The 17,921-nt window shown below is 45.3% G+C and overlaps 1 protein-coding gene across 5 annotated transcripts in view; it reads left to right on the top strand.

The window, feature by feature from the left end:
* Nucleotides 1-1,372: 1,372 nt before the first annotated feature.
* Nucleotides 1,373-17,921, top strand: part of FANCM (FA complementation group M) — a 137,132-nt gene continuing 120,583 nt past the window's right edge. For 4 of the 5 annotated variants that reach the window (XR_008310779.1, XM_053267683.1, XM_053267693.1 and 1 more), the window contains exons 1-4: nt 1,373-1,943; nt 4,271-4,443; nt 6,649-6,726; nt 9,614-9,772. Coding sequence is in view for 4 of the 5 variants with exons in the window: in XM_053267683.1 (XP_053123658.1) it covers nt 1,427-1,943; nt 4,271-4,443; nt 6,649-6,726; nt 9,614-9,772 (927 nt within the window). In the remaining variant the exon portion in view is untranslated. Of the gene's footprint in view, nt 1,944-2,044; nt 2,509-4,270; nt 4,444-6,648; nt 6,727-9,613; nt 9,773-17,921 lie in introns of those variants that run through there. The other variant, XM_053267704.1, reaches the window with a different exon arrangement.

Below are 17,921 nucleotides of genomic sequence, written 5' to 3'. Positions count from 1 at the left end.
GCCTCTGCAGAGCAAAATAAAGCGCAAGCGCAACCCTTGGGAATAGATTTCCAGAATAACAGGGCCGCCCAAAATGGAGTCTGCCCAAAGTTTATATACAGAATGGATACAAATTTCACACATCCAGCAAATCAAAGACCGGGAAGACAGTCTGGTGATACATCACAATACTAAGCATCCATTATTCTTTTGAAGCAACAATAGTTGACATGGTTATTGCCCTACATTCCAAAATTACACATAGTCTAATCAAGAAAACATCCCTGTCCCTGATCACAGAGAAGAACAGGAAGGCTCAACACTTTTATGATTGTTGCTGATTACAAGTAACATCAGAGTGTGAAAGGAATGTGTGAGAATGCTGACAACACACAGCCAGATGTCCTTTACGTGCTGATTAGGGAATCAGGTCATGGCAGGAGACTCTGGCTTTGTGTTAGAGAAGATCTAAAATGGTGTGGCTCATGTCATCTATAGCAATAGCATTGCAATAACATATTCTAGGTATATTTTACAGATGTCAAACCGACACTGATTGTCCGTTTCACTTCAGGGGTGACTGTGACCCACCCACCCACCCACACACACACGTAATTACTTCTACTACTTTTGTTTGGGAGGCAAGGTAGAGGCTGGTTGGTGCGCTACTGTCCTGGACAGAGGATAATTGAGCGGATAGGTTCAAAGAACCCGGGCCTCCAGCCCCTGAGGGCCCCCCAGCTCTGGCCCTCATTTTTTTCATTATCTCCCTTACTCCAAGGGGCTGCAGGGAAAGGGGCGAACACGGGCCCCCTCTCTCCTAGCTACACCTCTGGTCCTGGATTTATCCATTGGTTTTTATGCACAGCTCCTGCTTGAGTGCCCGGGTGAGGTGGGGTGGCTGGAAACAATGAAGCTCTTTTGGTGGCAACTTGAAGCCAAGCCTTTTCCGGAGTTGCCCCAGAAATGCACTTCCTGACAGAATTAGTTTCCCCTTCTCTGAAAGTTTGTAAGAAGGACTTAAAAACATACCTGTTAAGTCAGGCTATTTAGTTTATAGTTTTAAAGCTTCGATTTTAGTGTTTTTATTTGTATTTTAAATCGTTTTCATTACGTTAATGTTTTAATCGGTTTTCTATTGTGAACTGCCCAGGGACCTTTTTGTAGGGGGCGGCATATAAATGTACTTACTTACTTACTAAATAAATAAATAATAAGCACGACTTTCCCTCTTTCAACCCAGACAGGTCCCCTGTCGACTCGACTCTGGTCTTTCTCTCGCTCTAGGGACCAGGAGGAGAGCGGGCGAGACACGCCCCCTTTGAGGGCAGGGGAGGCGGGAGACGCGCCGCACGTGACCGGTAGCGTCGAGCCAATCCGGGCGCGCCTCAGCGGGGGCGGCGCGCGCGGCGGGGTTTTCAAGGAGGGCCGTTCGGGCGCTGCCAAGATGGCGCCCTCGGCCTCCTCAGCGCCAAGGATGATGAAGAGGCGGCAGGCCACGCTCTTCCAGACATGGGGGGCCCGGCCTGCCTCGGGGCCGGCGGCGGACGACGACGACGACGACGACGAGGCGCTGGCGGCGGCGGCGCTGGTGGCCGAAGCGGCGGCGGGCGGGCCTGGCCCGGTTGGCGGCGGCGCTTCCTTCTCCTCCTCCTCCTCGTCGTCGTCGTTCGTGGGGGGCCCGGCGGGCGCGCTGTGGGTGTACCCGTGGGGCGGGCGCGTGGAGGAGCGGGCCTACCAGGTGCGGGCGGCGCGGGCCGCCCTGGAGGCCAACACGCTGCTCTGCCTGCCGACCGGGCTGGGCAAGACGCTGGTGGCCGCCGTCGTCATGTACAACTTCTACCGGTGGTTCCCCGGCGGCAAGGTCCTCTTCCTGGCCCCCACCAAGCCCCTGGTGGCCCAGCAGCGGGAGGCCTGCGCCGGCCTCATGGGCATCCCCGCCGCCCACATGGCCGAGATGACCGGTGGGTGCCCGGAAGGAGTGGCCGCCCTTCGGGAGCCGCGTCTCCAGAGCTGCTTTGGGAACGAAAGCGGCGGCAGCTGAAGGCGGCAACAGTAGCAGCCGCATCAGGGCGGCTTCCTTGCTGGGCAGAGGCCCCTCGGGTTGGGGTGGGGGGAAGTCAGAAATCTTCCTCGTCCGATAGAAGAAGAAGAAGAAGGAAACATACGAAGTCATTACAAGCGTAACCCTTTGTGTCCGCGTTTGTGTGGACACACACACACACACACACACACACACACACACACACACACACACACACACACACTCTTGCCTGAACCCAAACCTACCATAAGCTCAGCTGACCATGTTACCCAGAGCAGTGTGTGAAGCACCCATTATGGGCAACAGTTGTGGAGTAAAGATGCTTTGCCACCCGTCAGATCTTAGACAGAGGATCCCATCTGTTTTATTCAGTTCTGAAACTGGACGGACTGCTGTCACCTGTTGTCAGATAGATTCCCAACAGCCAAAACTTCATTGAGTGGATTTGGAGAAATAATCTCGGGAAATTCCTTTCATGTATTGAAGTAATGACTATTAACAGATTTGGGTCAGCAGAGGTGGCAAGGACAAAGCACACTTCCTTACAGAGTAGTGTCTTATCTGTACCCTCTTCTCTTGCCTCTCCTTCTCCCAGGCTTTCACTTTCTTTGTCTCCCAGGCCCTAGACTAGCACTTTTTTTTTTTACATTTTATATTCTGCTCTTCCTCCAAGGAGCCCAGAGCAGTGTGCTACATACTTGAGTTTCTCTTTCACAACAACCCTGTGAAGTAGGTTAGGCTGAGAGTGAATTGACTAGCCCAGAGTCACCCAGCTAGTATCATGGCTGAGTAGGGATTTGAACTCGGGTCTCCCCAGTCCTAGTCCAGCGCTCTAATCACTGCACCTTGCTGGCTGTTCCTATGCTCAGGTGGAGGAGAGAGATAAATATAAGATTCTTGGGTAAAAGTCCTTCTGCCCTTTACTTGATAAAGGGGAAATCCTACACAGAGTTGTTAAAGGGAAGTCATTTAATCTAGAACAGTCAGACCCAAGCAGTCGAAGGAAAATAATAAAGCCTTAACTGTTTTGCTTTAGTGCATACCTTTCTGGCCCACTAAACTAGATTTATACAGGGGGACTAAAAAGGTGGAATCTCTGCGTGCCGAGGAATTGAAAACTAGGAGAGCACTGAAAAGAAAGGAAATACAAAACTGATCCATATTACTGGCACATCAGCTGTAACCTCTGATGTTCATATAATTCACCACTTTGTTCAAAAGTATGTGCAGAAAACCTGGGAATTGAAAAAATGGAACATTGGGAGTTATAGCAGATATGCTTCAATAGCAGCTACTCTGTAAGACTTAGCATGGCAGCTTGTGTGTTAATTAATATCTCACTGTCTCTGGGGGGAGTGGTTAATCCCCACTTAGCAAGGAAACTTGATGAATGCCTTGGGCAGCTTGCATTCTGCTACATTTGTTTACCCAACAGGCTAGTTATTTTAAGGCAGAGTATGTGTTTATTAATGCAAAGGGAACTCCATATGACTTATAATCAAATGCCCTCTATTTGAACTTTGACACCATTGATAGTCACCGTAGTGTGTGGAAGGTGCAAGTAAAGTTTATCCTGTCCCAAATACCTGGGCCTATTATTTTTTTTAAAATTTGCTTAGAATATGATAAGACAAGTTTTGCAGGTATCTTTAGGTTTCTGTTCCAAAGCTCTTTTACCTCAAAAGTAATGTTTGGGCTGGAAATATAGGGGCAGGACAGCCCGTTATTTCAGAATGAATCTGATGGTTGCAAACTAAGCTGGAGCATGTCCTTTCTGTGAATCACCAGCTAAGCTAGTGTTTGGAGTGGAGTTCATTTATTAATTATTTTTATTTATTTAAAATATTTATATACTGCCCAAAATTCAAGTCTCTGGGCGGTTTACAACAAAACAATAAAAACAGATAAAAAGATTAAAATATTACAACACTTAAAATTTAAAATATTAAAACTATAAAAAACACAATTAAAACAATATTAAGAGCCTGGGTGAACAAATGTGTCTTGACTGCCTTTTTAAAAGTTGTAAGAGATGGGGAGGCTCTTATTTCAGCAGGTAGTGTGTTCCAAAGCCTCAGAGCAGCAACGGAGAAGGCCTGTCCCTGAGTAGTCACCAGATGAGCCGGTGGCAACTGCAGACAAACCTCTCCAGATGATCTCAATGGGCATTGTGGTTCATAGTGAAGAAGGCATTCTCTAAACACCTGTTTAGCTGCCCTGTAGTGATGCTTGCTTTTGTTGTTTCAGGAGGCACCCAAGTTGTGGATCGGGAAGAAATCTGGTGTGATAAGAGGATCTTCTTTCTTACTCCTCAGATAATGATAAATGACCTTACTCGAGGCCTGTGTCCTGCAATTGACATTAAGTGCTTGGTTATCGATGAGGCCCATAAAGCTCTTGGAAATTATGCCTATTGCCAGGTAGTGTGGACTATATAGTACGCATGTGCTGCCTCTGTGTAATTGAAATTAATTTTTTTGTGCACAATGCAGTCTTTCTGAGGATTTTAAAAATGTGTATTAAGTTTTTAGTTATGTTAAGGATGTTTTGTTAGATTTCTAACCTATGGGCTCAGAGCAGCTTAAAGCAGTTTTTTAATAGTCCTGTACTGAAAATTGGTGATACATTTGAAGCAAGGTATCCAAGAGACGTTTTGAATGATGTTACATTGTTAAAGCTAATCGGGTCTCAACTTGGTCAGTGCTCAATGGGAAACGTATTAGCCACTCTGAGCAAATTGAATAAATGAGATAATATATTTATCTCTGATGTTTTTTACGTGGAGAGTCTCTGTTCAGATTGAGTGGGTCTTTTCAAAAAATATGTCCATCAAAATAAACTGGGAATCATTAGAATTTTCCATCCATGTGCTGACAAATGTCTTGAATTTTCTTGTTGCAATCCTTATTTAATCATCCTTTCCCTGTGTAAACCACTTTTGAGAGCTTTGTTGTTGATCCATATATATTTTTAACACTAACATAAGGAGAACATTAGCTGCAGAAGGATGATGGATCCTAGTCTTAGGCCACCAGATGGCTCGGAGTTTAATGTTAGATGTACGTGAGCGATGTGGTTTGTTTTTTGTTCTGCATCATGTAAGAACCAGACATCAGTATATGACTCAGTATATGTCAGCTTCCTATGTAAGGTCCTGAGGAGACCTCTAGCTTAGTAATAGAACACGTGCTTTGGAGCCAGTATCTTTGTGCATGCAATCTCTGGCATTTCCACTTAAAAGCATCTCAGGTAGCATGGCTGGAAATGGTCTGCCTGTAACCTTGGAAAGCAGCTGCCACTTTAAGTAGACAGCACTTGGCTAGACAGACTTCATTCAATGTAAACTAGCTTAATTGTTCTCAGGCCCTTGGAAAAAAAGACTCCTGTTGTTTGCTATTTGTTCTGCATTATATTTCCACTTATATTATTCCTTTGAAGTTCTGAATGGTCTAATATAGGGTTTCTTAACCTTGGGCTCCCAGATGTTGTTGGACTACAACTCCCAGAATCCCCAGACATGGCCTTTATGGCTGGGGATTCTGGGAGTTGTAGTCCAATAACATCTGGGGGCCCAAGGTTAAGAAACCCTGGTCTAATAGATCTAGATTTTTTGTTTATCTGACCAGATTCAGGTGATTATCTAAACAATAGTTTTGATTATTGTGAATGAGTCATGAGCCTTGCCCCCATTCTCACCCCATCCCCCTGTGTTTTCTGGGAGGATATAGGAACATAGGAAACTGACATATACTGAGTCAGACCTTTGGTCTATCTAGCTCAGTATTGTCTTCACAGACTGGCAGTGGCTTCTCCAAGGTTGCAGGCAGGAATCTCTCTCTGCCCTATCTTGGAGAAGCCAGGGAGGGAACCTGAAACCTCCTGCTCTTCCCAGAGCGGCTTCATCCCCTGAGGGGAATATCTTCCAGTGCTCACACATCAAGTCTCCCATTCATATGCAACCAGGATGGACCCTGCTTAGCTATGGGGACAAGTCATGCTTGCAGCTACAAGACCAGCTCTCCTCTCAATCTGAAAGCTTCCACTTCCAGTTTTCAATCAGCTACATTCTCCTAATACTGTACATTCAAACTTGAGACATCATGACTTTTAAAAATACCATTTTTATTTTTTTGTTACAAATCCAACTAACAAAATAGCAGGCAAAGCAAATAGAAGTACGGGAAGGTAAGGGGAAGAGAGAGAGAGACACGTGAGAGGAGAGGTGGGGGCGGGTAGAGGGGAAATAGCCCCATACCCAGTACAATAGACGAGTGCCATAGCAAGTATTTAGCTGAACCTTTCTCATACATGTGTGTCAGTTTAGATTTTCCAGTTGTTACTTAGCAAACAGAATTTTGGTTTCCTGAGTTTGGATGCAATAGAGATCCATACAACTCCCTGTGTGTGGGCAGGGTGGGGGATGCATGATGCTGAGGCTCACTGCATTTCATTCTTGATACTCATCCTACACCATTTCTTAGATGATTGCCTGAACATGGCCTTTGTGTGTGAACTTAGTTAGGTACTATAAATTGGGAGACTGCTTAACTGTCAATTTTGCATCACAATAGGGCTTTTTTTTAGTAACTGCAAGAACTTTGGTCAATGCATATTTTCTCTTTCAGGTTGTGAAAGAATTATGCAAATATACCCAACAGTTCCGAATCTTGGCTCTGACTGCTACCCCTGGTAGTGATGCAAAGGTAAGTCAAGTCCTTTTATCTATGGACCTGCAGATGAAAGGATTTTCATAGACTTTCTTGTATATCCTTGACTTAAAGGTAAAGGTAAAGTGTGCCTTCAAGTTGATTTCAACTCCTGGCACCCACAGAGCCCTGTGGTTTTCTTTTGGTAGAATACAGGGAGGGTTTACCATTGCCTCCCGCACAGTATGAGATGATGCCTTTCAGCATCTTCTGATATTGCTGCTGCTGACCAATATAGGTGATTCCCATAGTCTGGTAAACATACCAGCGGGGTTTCGAACCGGCAACTTCCTGCTTGTTAGTCAAGCATTTCCCCCCTGTGTCACTTAAGGTGACTGACATCAGGATTAGTGAGGCAAAATATCTAACAGTGACTTCCTGAATATAGATATGCTCCAACACTGACCAGGTTTAATGTCTTAACTTTTGTGCTGCTACAGAGAGGATTTTAGAGTATTCAATTTGCTGGTTGTCTTTGCCCTTGTGAGAGCAGTGAAGTGGAATCTATTTTACATGTTCCTCCCGGGGCTACACCTGTCTGAGCATTGCTTTAGGGAGAGGAGAGCTGGTCTTGTGGTAGCAAGCATGACTTGTCCCCATAGCTAAGCAGGGTCTGCCCTGGTTGCATATAAATGGGAGACTACATGGGTGAGCACTGGAAGATCTTCCCCTCAGGGGATGAAGCCGCTCTGGGAAGAGCAGAAGGTTTCAGGTTCCCTCCCTGGCTTCTCCAAGATAGGGCAGAGAGAGATTCCTGCCTGCAACCTTGGAGAAGCCGCTGCCAGTCTGTGAAGACAATACTGAGCTAGATAGACCAATGGTCTGACTCAGTATATGGCAGTTTCCTATGTTCCATGTTCTTCTGTATTTATTTTAATTAGAGAGCAGATGTTACTGTTAGTTATGAGACATCCAAATGAGTTTATTGCAGTTTTAGGATGCCTTTTGGCAAAAGCTGGTCCTGTGGTAGCAAGCATCAAATGTCCCCTTTGCTAAGCAGGGTTTGCCCTGGTTTGCACTTGATTGAGAGACTACATGTGAGCACTGTAAGACAGTCCCCTTAGGGGATGGGACCACTCTGGGAAGAGTAGAATGTTCCAGTTTCCCTCCCTGGCATCTCCAGATTGGGCTGAGAGGGACTTCTGCCTGTAACCCTGGAGAAGCTGCTGCCAGTCTGTATAGACAATACTGAGCTAGATGGACCAATGATCTGACTCTGTATATGGCAGTTTCCTATGTGGGTATTATTTTAGTAGTTATGCCTTATTAATACTGATGTAATTGAGGTCTTTGCTATTTTTGTGTGAATACAATGAAGAGAAGAGCAAAGAAATAATTATCTGCTGTCTGTAACTCCATCATCTATAAATCTGATTTGTATATCTGTATCGTTTCGTGGTTTGTGACCATAATAAAGTTTCATAATCATATTGCAGATAGCCCATGTTGATGGTGATTTGAATAACCCCCGCATTTTTCTCCTTAATTCTGTTACTCTGTTTCTAACTATTATAAAGGTAGTGTGCTGTTGAGTTGGTGTTGACTCCTGGTGACCACAGAGCCCTGTGGTTTTCTTTCTGGCAGAATAGCAATAGCACTAGCAATAGCACTTACATTTATATACCGCTCTATAGCCGGAGCTCTCTAAGCGGTTTACAATGATTTAGCATTTTGCCCCCCAACATTCTGGGTACTCATTTTACCGACCTCGGAAGGATGGAAGGCTGAGTCAACCTTGAGCCCCTGGTCAGGATCGAACTTGTAACCTTCTGGTTACAGGGCGGCAGTTTTACCACTGCACCACCAGGGGCTCTTACAGAATACAGAAGGGGTTTACCATTGCTGCCTCCCACGCAATATAAGATGATGCCTTTCAGCATCTTTTTGTTTGTTTGTTTGTTTGCCAAATTTGTATACGACCCCATAGTCTGGGAAACACCAGTGGGGATTCGAACCGGCAACCTCTGGCTTGCTATTCAAGTCAGTCCTCCGCATTGACAGCTACTCATTGCTTCCATACCTGCTCCTCTCCCACTTGCTGCCCCAGCAAGTTTGGTGGTGCTCCTCCCAGCTATGATCGTACACTAGTGGGGTGTCTCCCAGCTGTCCTGTGAAGGCCATGTGCGTGCTGGCGTTGGGAGAGGGCAGCTGGGAGACACTCCGCCAGCGCATGATCATAGTTGGGTGGAGAGCTGCCGAACTTCCTGTGGCAATGAGTGGAGGAGCAAGTATGGACCTGCACTCCTCCCTGTTAAAAGTGCAGGGGAGGTGCTGCAATTTGGTGGCTGAATCACATTTTGTACATATCCCTTTCCAGGATTAGCAAGGCGGCAACTGAAGATGAGGAGGGGAGACAATGAGACAACTGTAGATGAAGGGGGGAGGGGACAAGAAACTACTCCCTGGTGCAGACCATATACCAGTTCAGAGGGTGCTGGGGAGCAATGGGAAAATGGAAAGGGATGGACAAGCAGAAAATGCTAGCTGAAGTGTGCCAGGGAGAAGGCAACCATGAGAGATTTCAGAAACTGTCCTATATTATCCTATGCTTACAGATTCACCTCCACGTAGCTACACTTTCCCTTCCGTTTTTATGCTCACATTCTGGTAATCAGTGATATATATACTAGCAAATTCAATATACAAACCTTCACAAATCACTGTCATTACATAGGCATGAGAGGGTCTCTGTATTATGGATGGAGAGATAAATCCGCAATCTATCATCTTTTTTTTTACTTGACCCCTTCTGTGGCTTCTCAAAGCTTTCCCTTTGCAGGATTTGTGCTTGAACCTTCATTTTCAAGCTCAGAATTGCCTGCTGAACAAGTGTCAGTTTTAAAAAAAACGAATCTATGGAAAAATAGCTTCCATTTCTTTACAGGCTGTGCAGCAAGTTATTTCCAACCTGTTGATTTCACATATAGAACTATGCTCTGAAGATTCTCCTGATATTCAGCCTTATTCCTATGAGAGGCAGGTTGAAAAATGTATCGTTCCACTTGGGAAAGAACTGACTGACATTCAGAAGGCCTACATTCAGGTGAGTGAGTTACTTTGTTTCAAGAGTGAGAATGGAAGTAGGTAGAACTAGTATAAAAATGCAAAGAAGGAAAAAGAAATGTTGAGCTGCTTGAGTAGCTGTAATTTCTTCTGATTAAAAAGTGCTAACTCAGCATGTGAAATAGAAAGCCAGCATTATATTTGTAACGTTAGCTTTCTCTTTAGATTTATTTTCTGTGCCTTGTTTGAAACTTGCAAAAATGTTTATTGGGAGTGAAAACAAAGTTGGCTGTTCCTGGGTTTGCAATGAAGAGAACAGTAACAGCTGGTGAATTGGACTAATTGTGTGGGTAGATTTTTTTTTTTAATGGCATCTTTCACCAAAGTCACCCTTGTGTATTGGATCAAAGATTTGCCTTTCTTCCTGTGAGAACGTAATGATAGCACCCTTGATACGTGCTGTATTTCCTCTGTCTTCCTGAATCAATATTGTTGTTAGGAGACGAATATATTTTCTGAAGATTCCTCTTTGGAAGTGTGAGCCTTAAAAGGATGTCCTATCCAGTCCGAATGCCATTTGATCTAATAGAGATCATGAGTTATGTATGGTGGTTTTTGCTGCTGTTCCTTTAGGCAGATGTTTGTAGCAAATAAACTTTGATTTACAGTTAGTGTCTTTTGGGGTTTTTGTTTTTTGTTTTTGAATGGAAAGCAGGATGCCTTTCCCCAATGCCCTAATTCTTTCTAATCAGTATCTCAACTGGATACTCAACATAACACTGAATTTAGTTAGTTTGCTTTGTTTACTTATCTATTATATTTGTACACCACCCCAAACCTTTGTCTCTGGGTGGTTTACAACATAAAACAAGTTAGAAATAAAAACATTAAAACAAATGGAAAACAGTCTAGTTTAAAAAAAACAACTTAGTTGAAAAAATGTGTCTTTAAAGATTTTTTTAAGTATTTCAGGTTAGCAGGGATACCATATGAACTAGTGGCTGCCTTAGTTTTGATTAATAGTTGTTACCTCAAGGCTTGTCTCCTGGAGCAATGGACTGAATTCTAATAATTACTAATGAGGATGCTTGTACAAAGGAATAATTCATATAGTTTCTTTCAGACATAAGCCGTGGTCCTCCACCTAATATACATGCTGGCTTTATAGGGAGTTGGTGCTATAGGCCCCTCCCTTGGCACTGTACAAATGCATAGTGATAGGCTATTCTTTGAGACTGGGGCATGTGAGCTAGTTACATATGGTCTTGTCCTTTGCTACATGATCCAAGCCTGTGATAATGTTCCTCCTTGACAAGGGATTAGGGGTGTGCATGGAACTGCAGCGAGGCGGTTCAAAGGCAGTGGGGATCTCCCTTTAAGAGCGGGGGGAGGGTGCACTTACCCCGCCTGCTGCTTTCCCCCCACCAGTGTTGGTTTTTTTAACAGCCCATTGGGGCGGCAGCATACCTCCCTGCCACCCTGTTGCCCTCCTCTTCTGGATATGACTGGAAGTTGCTGATGTGCTGGCATGCGCAGGCGCGCCAGCAACTTCCAGTCATATCCTGAAGAGGAGGGCAATCGGGCGGCAGGGAGGTACGCTGCCGCCCCAATGGGATGCTAAAAAACCCAACACTGGCAGGGAAAAAGCAGAGGGAGGGGTAAGTGTATCCTCCCCCCGCGTTAAATCCCCTGCTAACTGGGCAAAGAGGCACCTTTTACCGTGGTGATTCTCTTTATTTAGCAGGGGGAGAGTAACTGGCCCTATCCACCCCCAGCACAGGACTTCCAGTGACTGTTGCTGGTGTCTATCTTGTGTTTTTTTTTAGAATGTGAGGCCTTTGGGGACAGGGAGCCATCTTATTTATTTATTATTTCTCTTTGTAAACCGCCCTGAGCCATTTTTGGAAGGGTGGTATAGAAATCGAATTAATAATAATAATAAAGGGAGACCCCCACCGCCTTCGAACCGCCTTGCCACGGTTCCATGCACATCCCTACAAGGGATCTCCGGAGGAAAGAGGGTCAGTGGGGCCTTGGATAAATATACTGCCCAGATCTCAGCTCCTGGGTGATTTAGTGGAGATAGTGATAGTCATTGTTACGAATTATGTAGGCTTTAGTGTTCCACTACAGCGTTTGTGTGTTTAAGATTTTGCCTTTGAGTTTTGCAATAGAAGGAGGTCCACAATGCAAGTGGAAGATGGGGTGAGGGAGCAAAACCATGTGACATTTTTGCTGACTATAAAAAAGAGAGGTTGATGGCTTCGTGTATTATTGATTGAACAATCAGCCTAATGTGTGCACTTGGGACAAAACAGAATGATTGTGAAGCTTCATTTATGACAAATTTTCACAGGAAGCAAATCTGAACGTGAAAACAAAGGCCAGTGCCATTAGAGGCATTAGCAATGTCCTGTTCCTGATAATACCCCATTATATTCCTGCAGTTAAATTGCCATCTTGTACAAGTGAAACAGGGAAGGCCTAAAGTGTCTCAAGAACCAGATCAAACATTTGGGTAACAATTACTGGCTTAACTGAGTGTCCTCCGTGACTACACCAAACCATGGTTCCTTCTTGCAAACCTTTTCCTGCTTTTCTCTAATCATAGTGTGCCACTGATATCTGAATCGGATAAACTATGGTTAGTGCGAACCATAGTTCACTTGCAAACCATGATTATGAGGCAATCCTGGTTAATGTTTGTTTTTATTTATTACATTTATGTACCACCTGATCAGTAATTTGCAGAATAAATCAACAATATATACAATAAAATACTTGCTCCATTGGTAGAAAGGAGGTAGCAATGTTTTAAATACTTCATATCCATCCATGCTGTAACATATAGACAATTTAGAAAACAGTCAAAAGCTTTGTAAAGGGAACTATGAAAACACTAAGGTCGTTCACACACTCAAAAACTGTGTTCTACCCGGGTTTGGGAGCTGTGTGTGCTCCCAATTTTTGGTTGTATGGAAGCAAGGTTAGAGGATAACCTGGGTAGAAGTGATTGTGTGGAAGTGAGGTAGGAGGAAAAGCTACCCAGGTTTTCCTCCTACCTCGCTTCCACACAATCAGTTCTACCCAGATTATCCTCTAACCTTGCTTCCACACAACCAATAATTGGGAGCGCACACAGCTCCCAAGTCTGGGTAGAACACAGTTTTTGAGTGTGTGAATGACCTCACTGCGTATGAACATAGGTACTGAGGAATCACGGCTGTGGACCTCTGCTTTGGGGTATTGTCTGCCTGCAGACAAAGAGACCTGATTCAGACCTAATGCGGAATTACAGTTTAATTATCTACACAATATTCACAAGTTTTGGGCTGGCATTCTCCCTTCCATCTCAAAGAATGAAGGGAGGAAGTTTTAAACTTCAAGGCATGGTTTTATAACAAGCTGAGATTTGCTGTGAGTCTGGACCTTGCAAATACTGGCTTGTTCTAACCAGAATTAGAATTCTGGCTTTTTTTTTTTTTTTAAACAAACTCTGGTTAGAGCAAGCCCGGATTTGTTGGGTTCAGACATCTGGTTTGTTCTAAACTAGGACTGAAAGCTTCAAACTTGCTTCTTTAATGTGTGAGCCCATGATGTCATGTGACATTTGAACAAGCTGGTACAACATTCCATTCATTTCTGTGGGCGGGTGGTGGGGGTGGTGGGTGGATTCTGTGGCGGGGAGGCAGGCGGGTGGATCCTTGCTGGTCCTGCAGAAATGAATGGAGGTTGTGTAGCTTTCAATAATCTCTAGTTTTCTTAGACTTTACCTCTGAATTCAAGAGTTAATAGTTCACGCAGTAATAAAAGCACAAGTAAAAATAAATATCACATACAGAAGTGTATCCTATTATTGTTACCCAAAATATACGCTATACTTCCCTGCAGTCTTCAATATACCAAAATCAATGTGAATATTTATTATGTAGAATATCTGTTTCTGTCCTCCTGCCTCATGTGCTAAAACCTCAGAGCTACTATTGAATAATTCTTGTTGGATCAAAGGGTTTAGCTAAAGAGAGGGCTGCAAAACAACGTGGAATGCTATGTATTAAATAAAACACTGAGTTTTCATTGGCTACATAAATAATACATATGTACTGTATTTACCTGAATCCAAGACTAGGTTTTTTCCAAGTTTTTGATATTAGAAACCAGGAGGTCATCTTTAAATTCGGAGACCTGTTCCTTTCAAGCAAATGCAGGTATAACCTGTATTTAACCTCTACTTTTTAAGGGGATAATCTTTAAATTCAGAGTCGTCTTTGATTCGGGTAAATACAGCAGATAGTGATGTTTTGGGACTGGGTGAGGAAATGTAGTTCATCAGCCTTGATCAGACTGACTGGACTTCTGCATGGATGATTGCAGGAACTTGGGATTCTTCAGTTTGTTTGAGTTTTTGCATATGAATGTTAAGTTGTATTTATAGGACTAGAAAAATATTCCACACTCCAAAGGGGGCCATATGTGTTACTCTGAACTCCTTGGAGGAGGGTTGAGATAGTGTATTTATTACATCTAACAAGGCAACAGTGTACAAGAACATAACAAAAAACCCTGCTGGATCAGACTCAAGGCCTATCTAGTCCAGCATCCTGTTTCACACCGTGGCTCACCAGATGCCTCTGGAAAGCCACAGGCATGAGGTGAGGGCATGCCCTCTCTCCTGTTGTTGCTCCCCTACAACTGGTATTTAGAGGCATCTTGCCTCTGATGCTGGAGGTGGCCTATAGCCTCCAGACTGCTATTAAACTCCTGCTCCTTAAGAGAGTAAACGCCTCTTCAAGCCATCCAGGCAGTCACCACATCCTGTGGTAGAGAATTCCACAGGTTGATTATGCGTGGTGTGAAAACGGAGCATTGGTTTCACTTACCGTGAAGGCTCCTTCTTGACGCTGGAGCTGAGGATATCTCTCATTGGGTTATCCTTTCCATGTGCTCCCAGGCAGGACTAATCAAAATTTGTTACTAGCCTTAGGAGCCCCGGAAGGATAACCCCGCCCAGTTCTTTTAGGCCAAATGTGCAAATAGCACGGAACCAACCAGTATTCAACCAGAATTAGAACAACATATATATGTAACATAGACAATAGAGGAACCCCAAAGACCTCTGGAACTAGTAGCTGTGCTCTTGTACTATACTCAAGTTTCCCATGGAGTAGGCCAGGACACCGCCTGCGAGGGCCTAGATGTCCTCGGCTCCAGCATCAAGAAGGAGCCTTCACGGTAAGTGAAACCAATGCTACGTTCTCTGATGCCTGGAGCCGAGGACATCTCTCATTGGGACATACCAAAGCCCTGGCCAAAAACTCTCTGGGAGGGAGTGTCTGTGCCTACTCTGGGGGAAGAACCTGTTGAAGCACTCTGCGCCCAAATGCAGCTTGAGAGGATGCATATAGATCAATTTTATAGTGCTTCGTAAATGTTGACGGAGCCTTCCAAGTCGCGGCCCTGCATATCTCATGCACTGGTGCGTTGGTTGAGAAGGCTGCAGATGTGGCCGCTTCTCTAGTTGAGTGAACCAGAACGTGCTCTGGTGCTGGAAGGTGTTGACACTCGTAAGCTAGTGAGATGCAAGCCCGTATCCATCTAGCAATAGTCTACTTGGCTTCCCATGGAAGCTGGTAAAAAACTAACAAATAGAGTCTCCGTCTTCCTGAAGCTCTCTGTGCGCCTTGGGTATCTCTTCAAACATCTGCGTACATCTAGTTTATGCCTTTCACATTCTCTTGGATGAACTGGCCTAGGACAGTACGATGGTAGTATGACACCTTGTGAGTGCTGAGGACACCTTTGGCCTGATGAACGGGCTTGGAATGAGACGCACGGAGTCAGCCGAGAAAATGCATAAATTCTTATATGCCAACAGAGCATGCAATTCCGATATCCTTCTTGCAGATGTAACAGCTATTAAGAATGCTGTCTTGTATGATAAAATCCTTAAGGGAATGGTTCCTATCGGCTCGAACGGATGATTCTGAAGTGCCTTAAGAACAGTGTGGAGATTCCAAGATGGAAAGTGGTGAACCATCATAGGTGACAGCATGGTGGCACCCCTCAGGAATCTTTTTAAATGAGGGTGGTTAAATACCTCGGATTTGGATAGACCTGCTCTCACACCTGCTAGGGAAGCAGCTTGCCTTTTTAAGGTATTAGCCTTGAGTCCTTTGTCTAAGCCATCTTGCAAGAATGCCAGAAGATCTTTAATGGATGCTGTACCCTGAGGTATGGAATGTCTTGTTGACCATCGAAGAAATACTATCCACGTATACTGATATATAAGCTTGGTGGAATCCCTTGTGGATGATAGCATGGTGGTTAGGACACTTCGCGAATAGCCGGACTTACTTAAAATTCCCCGCTCAGTCTCTAGGCAGCTAGCTGAAACCAGCCTGGATCGTGATGTTCTATGGGACCTTGAAGAAGGTCTGTTGATACCGGGAGGAACCATGGTTCCTGTATGGCCAAGTGATGCAACTACACAAACCACGGTCTCCTGGGCCAGTAAGGAGCTACCAGGATGACCTGAGCCTTGAGAAGGCGCACTCTGCGAAGGAAGCGTGCCAAGAGAAGGGTTGGTGGGAAGGCATACAGCAGCTCTGGAGTAGGGATGGGCCCGGACCGGTCTGGAGGCCATTGTAAAGGCCTCCAGACCAGTCCGGACCTGGGCGGTCCGGTTCGGGTGGGGGGTGGCTTTAAGAGTGGGGGGAGGGTTTACTTACCCCTCCCGCCGCTTTCCCGCTCTGGCGCTGTAATTTCAGAAGTAATTTCAGAATTTCAGGAGTCCACGATGTGCATGCGCACAAAGGACTCCTGGGAGTTTTTAAAAGCGACAGCGGGGAAGGGGCGGCAGAGAGGTATCCTGCTGCCCCAATTACTTCTGAAATTACGGCGCCAGAGCGGGAAAGCGGCGGGAGGGGTAAGTAAACCCTCCCCCCGCTCTTAAAGCCACCCCAGTACCGGACCGCAGTTTGGCGGTTCCGTGCACACCCCTACTCTGGAGGCCATCTCGCTGCTAGGGCATCTATTCCTTCTGCTTGTGGGCAGGGAAATCGGGTGAAGAACCTGGTGAGCTGTGCGTTCAGTGCTGAGGCAAACAGGTTGACTCTTGGGGTGTGAAAGCGTCGCACGATCATCTGAAAGACCCTCCTGTTGAGCGCCCACTCCCTGGGCAGGAGCTGCTCTTGACTCAGCCAGTCTGCTATTGAGTTGAGATCCTCTTGAACATGGTGGGCTATGATTGAGGCCAGGTGAACCTCAGCCCAAGCCATTATCAGGGATGCTTCCACCTGAAGAGAGCGAGACTTGGTCTCCCCCCCGCCCCTGTCTTTTTATGTGGGCCTTCGCTGTTGTGTTGTCTGTTCTTATCAACACGTGGCAGCTGGTAATCAGGTCATTGAATGCCAACAAGGCAAGATGAATGGCCCTCAGCTTCAACCAATTGATGCTGTGGACACTCTCGGCTTGTGACCAACGGCCTTGGGCTGTTCTGTGGTGACAATGTGCTCCCCAGCCGGTCTTGCTGGCATCGGTCGTGATCAAAAACCGGGCTGGGTCGAGGAACTCCTTGCCTCTTTGAATGTTGGAATCCAGTAGCCACCACCGCAGGGACACCAGTATGTCCTGGGGAACAAGGATGGTTATGTTGACCCTCTTCGAAATGGGTTCCCTGAATCTTAGTAGAAACCATTGTAGCGGTCGCAGATGAAATCTGGCGAATGGGGCTGCATCCAAGTGGCCACCATTAGGCCAAGGAGACGTGCCAACGACAGTAGCTTTGCCTGACGAGCTGCCAGCACCTCCGATATCTCTTCCTTTAGGGTCTCGATACGTTCTTCTTGTAGGAATAGGCAATCCCTTCCTGTGTCTATTAGGACGCCCAAATGTTGCATCCTGGAAGATGGTTTCAGGTGACTTTTTACTATGTTTATTTGGAATCCGTGCTGTTCCAATGTGCGAAGAGTTAGTTGAAGGTCTCTTGTAGCAGACAGTTCTGAGGGAAACCTTAAAAGCAGGTCGCCAAGATAACAAAAAATACGAACCCCCTGTAGCCTTAGATGTGCGATCACAGGTGCCAGTACCTTGGTGAAAATTCTTAGGGCTGAGGACAGACCAAACGGAAGCGCCCTGTACTGGTAATGCACTCCGTTGTATTTGAAACGCAGGAGATGATGACTTTCTGG

This window comes from Hemicordylus capensis, chromosome 1, assembly GCF_027244095.1.
Source record: "Hemicordylus capensis ecotype Gifberg chromosome 1, rHemCap1.1.pri, whole genome shotgun sequence".
In the NCBI taxonomy this organism is placed as follows: Eukaryota; Metazoa; Chordata; class Lepidosauria; order Squamata; family Cordylidae; genus Hemicordylus; species Hemicordylus capensis.
Note: the sequence above shows the minus strand (reverse complement) of the source record. Positions and strands in the feature narration are given on the sequence as shown.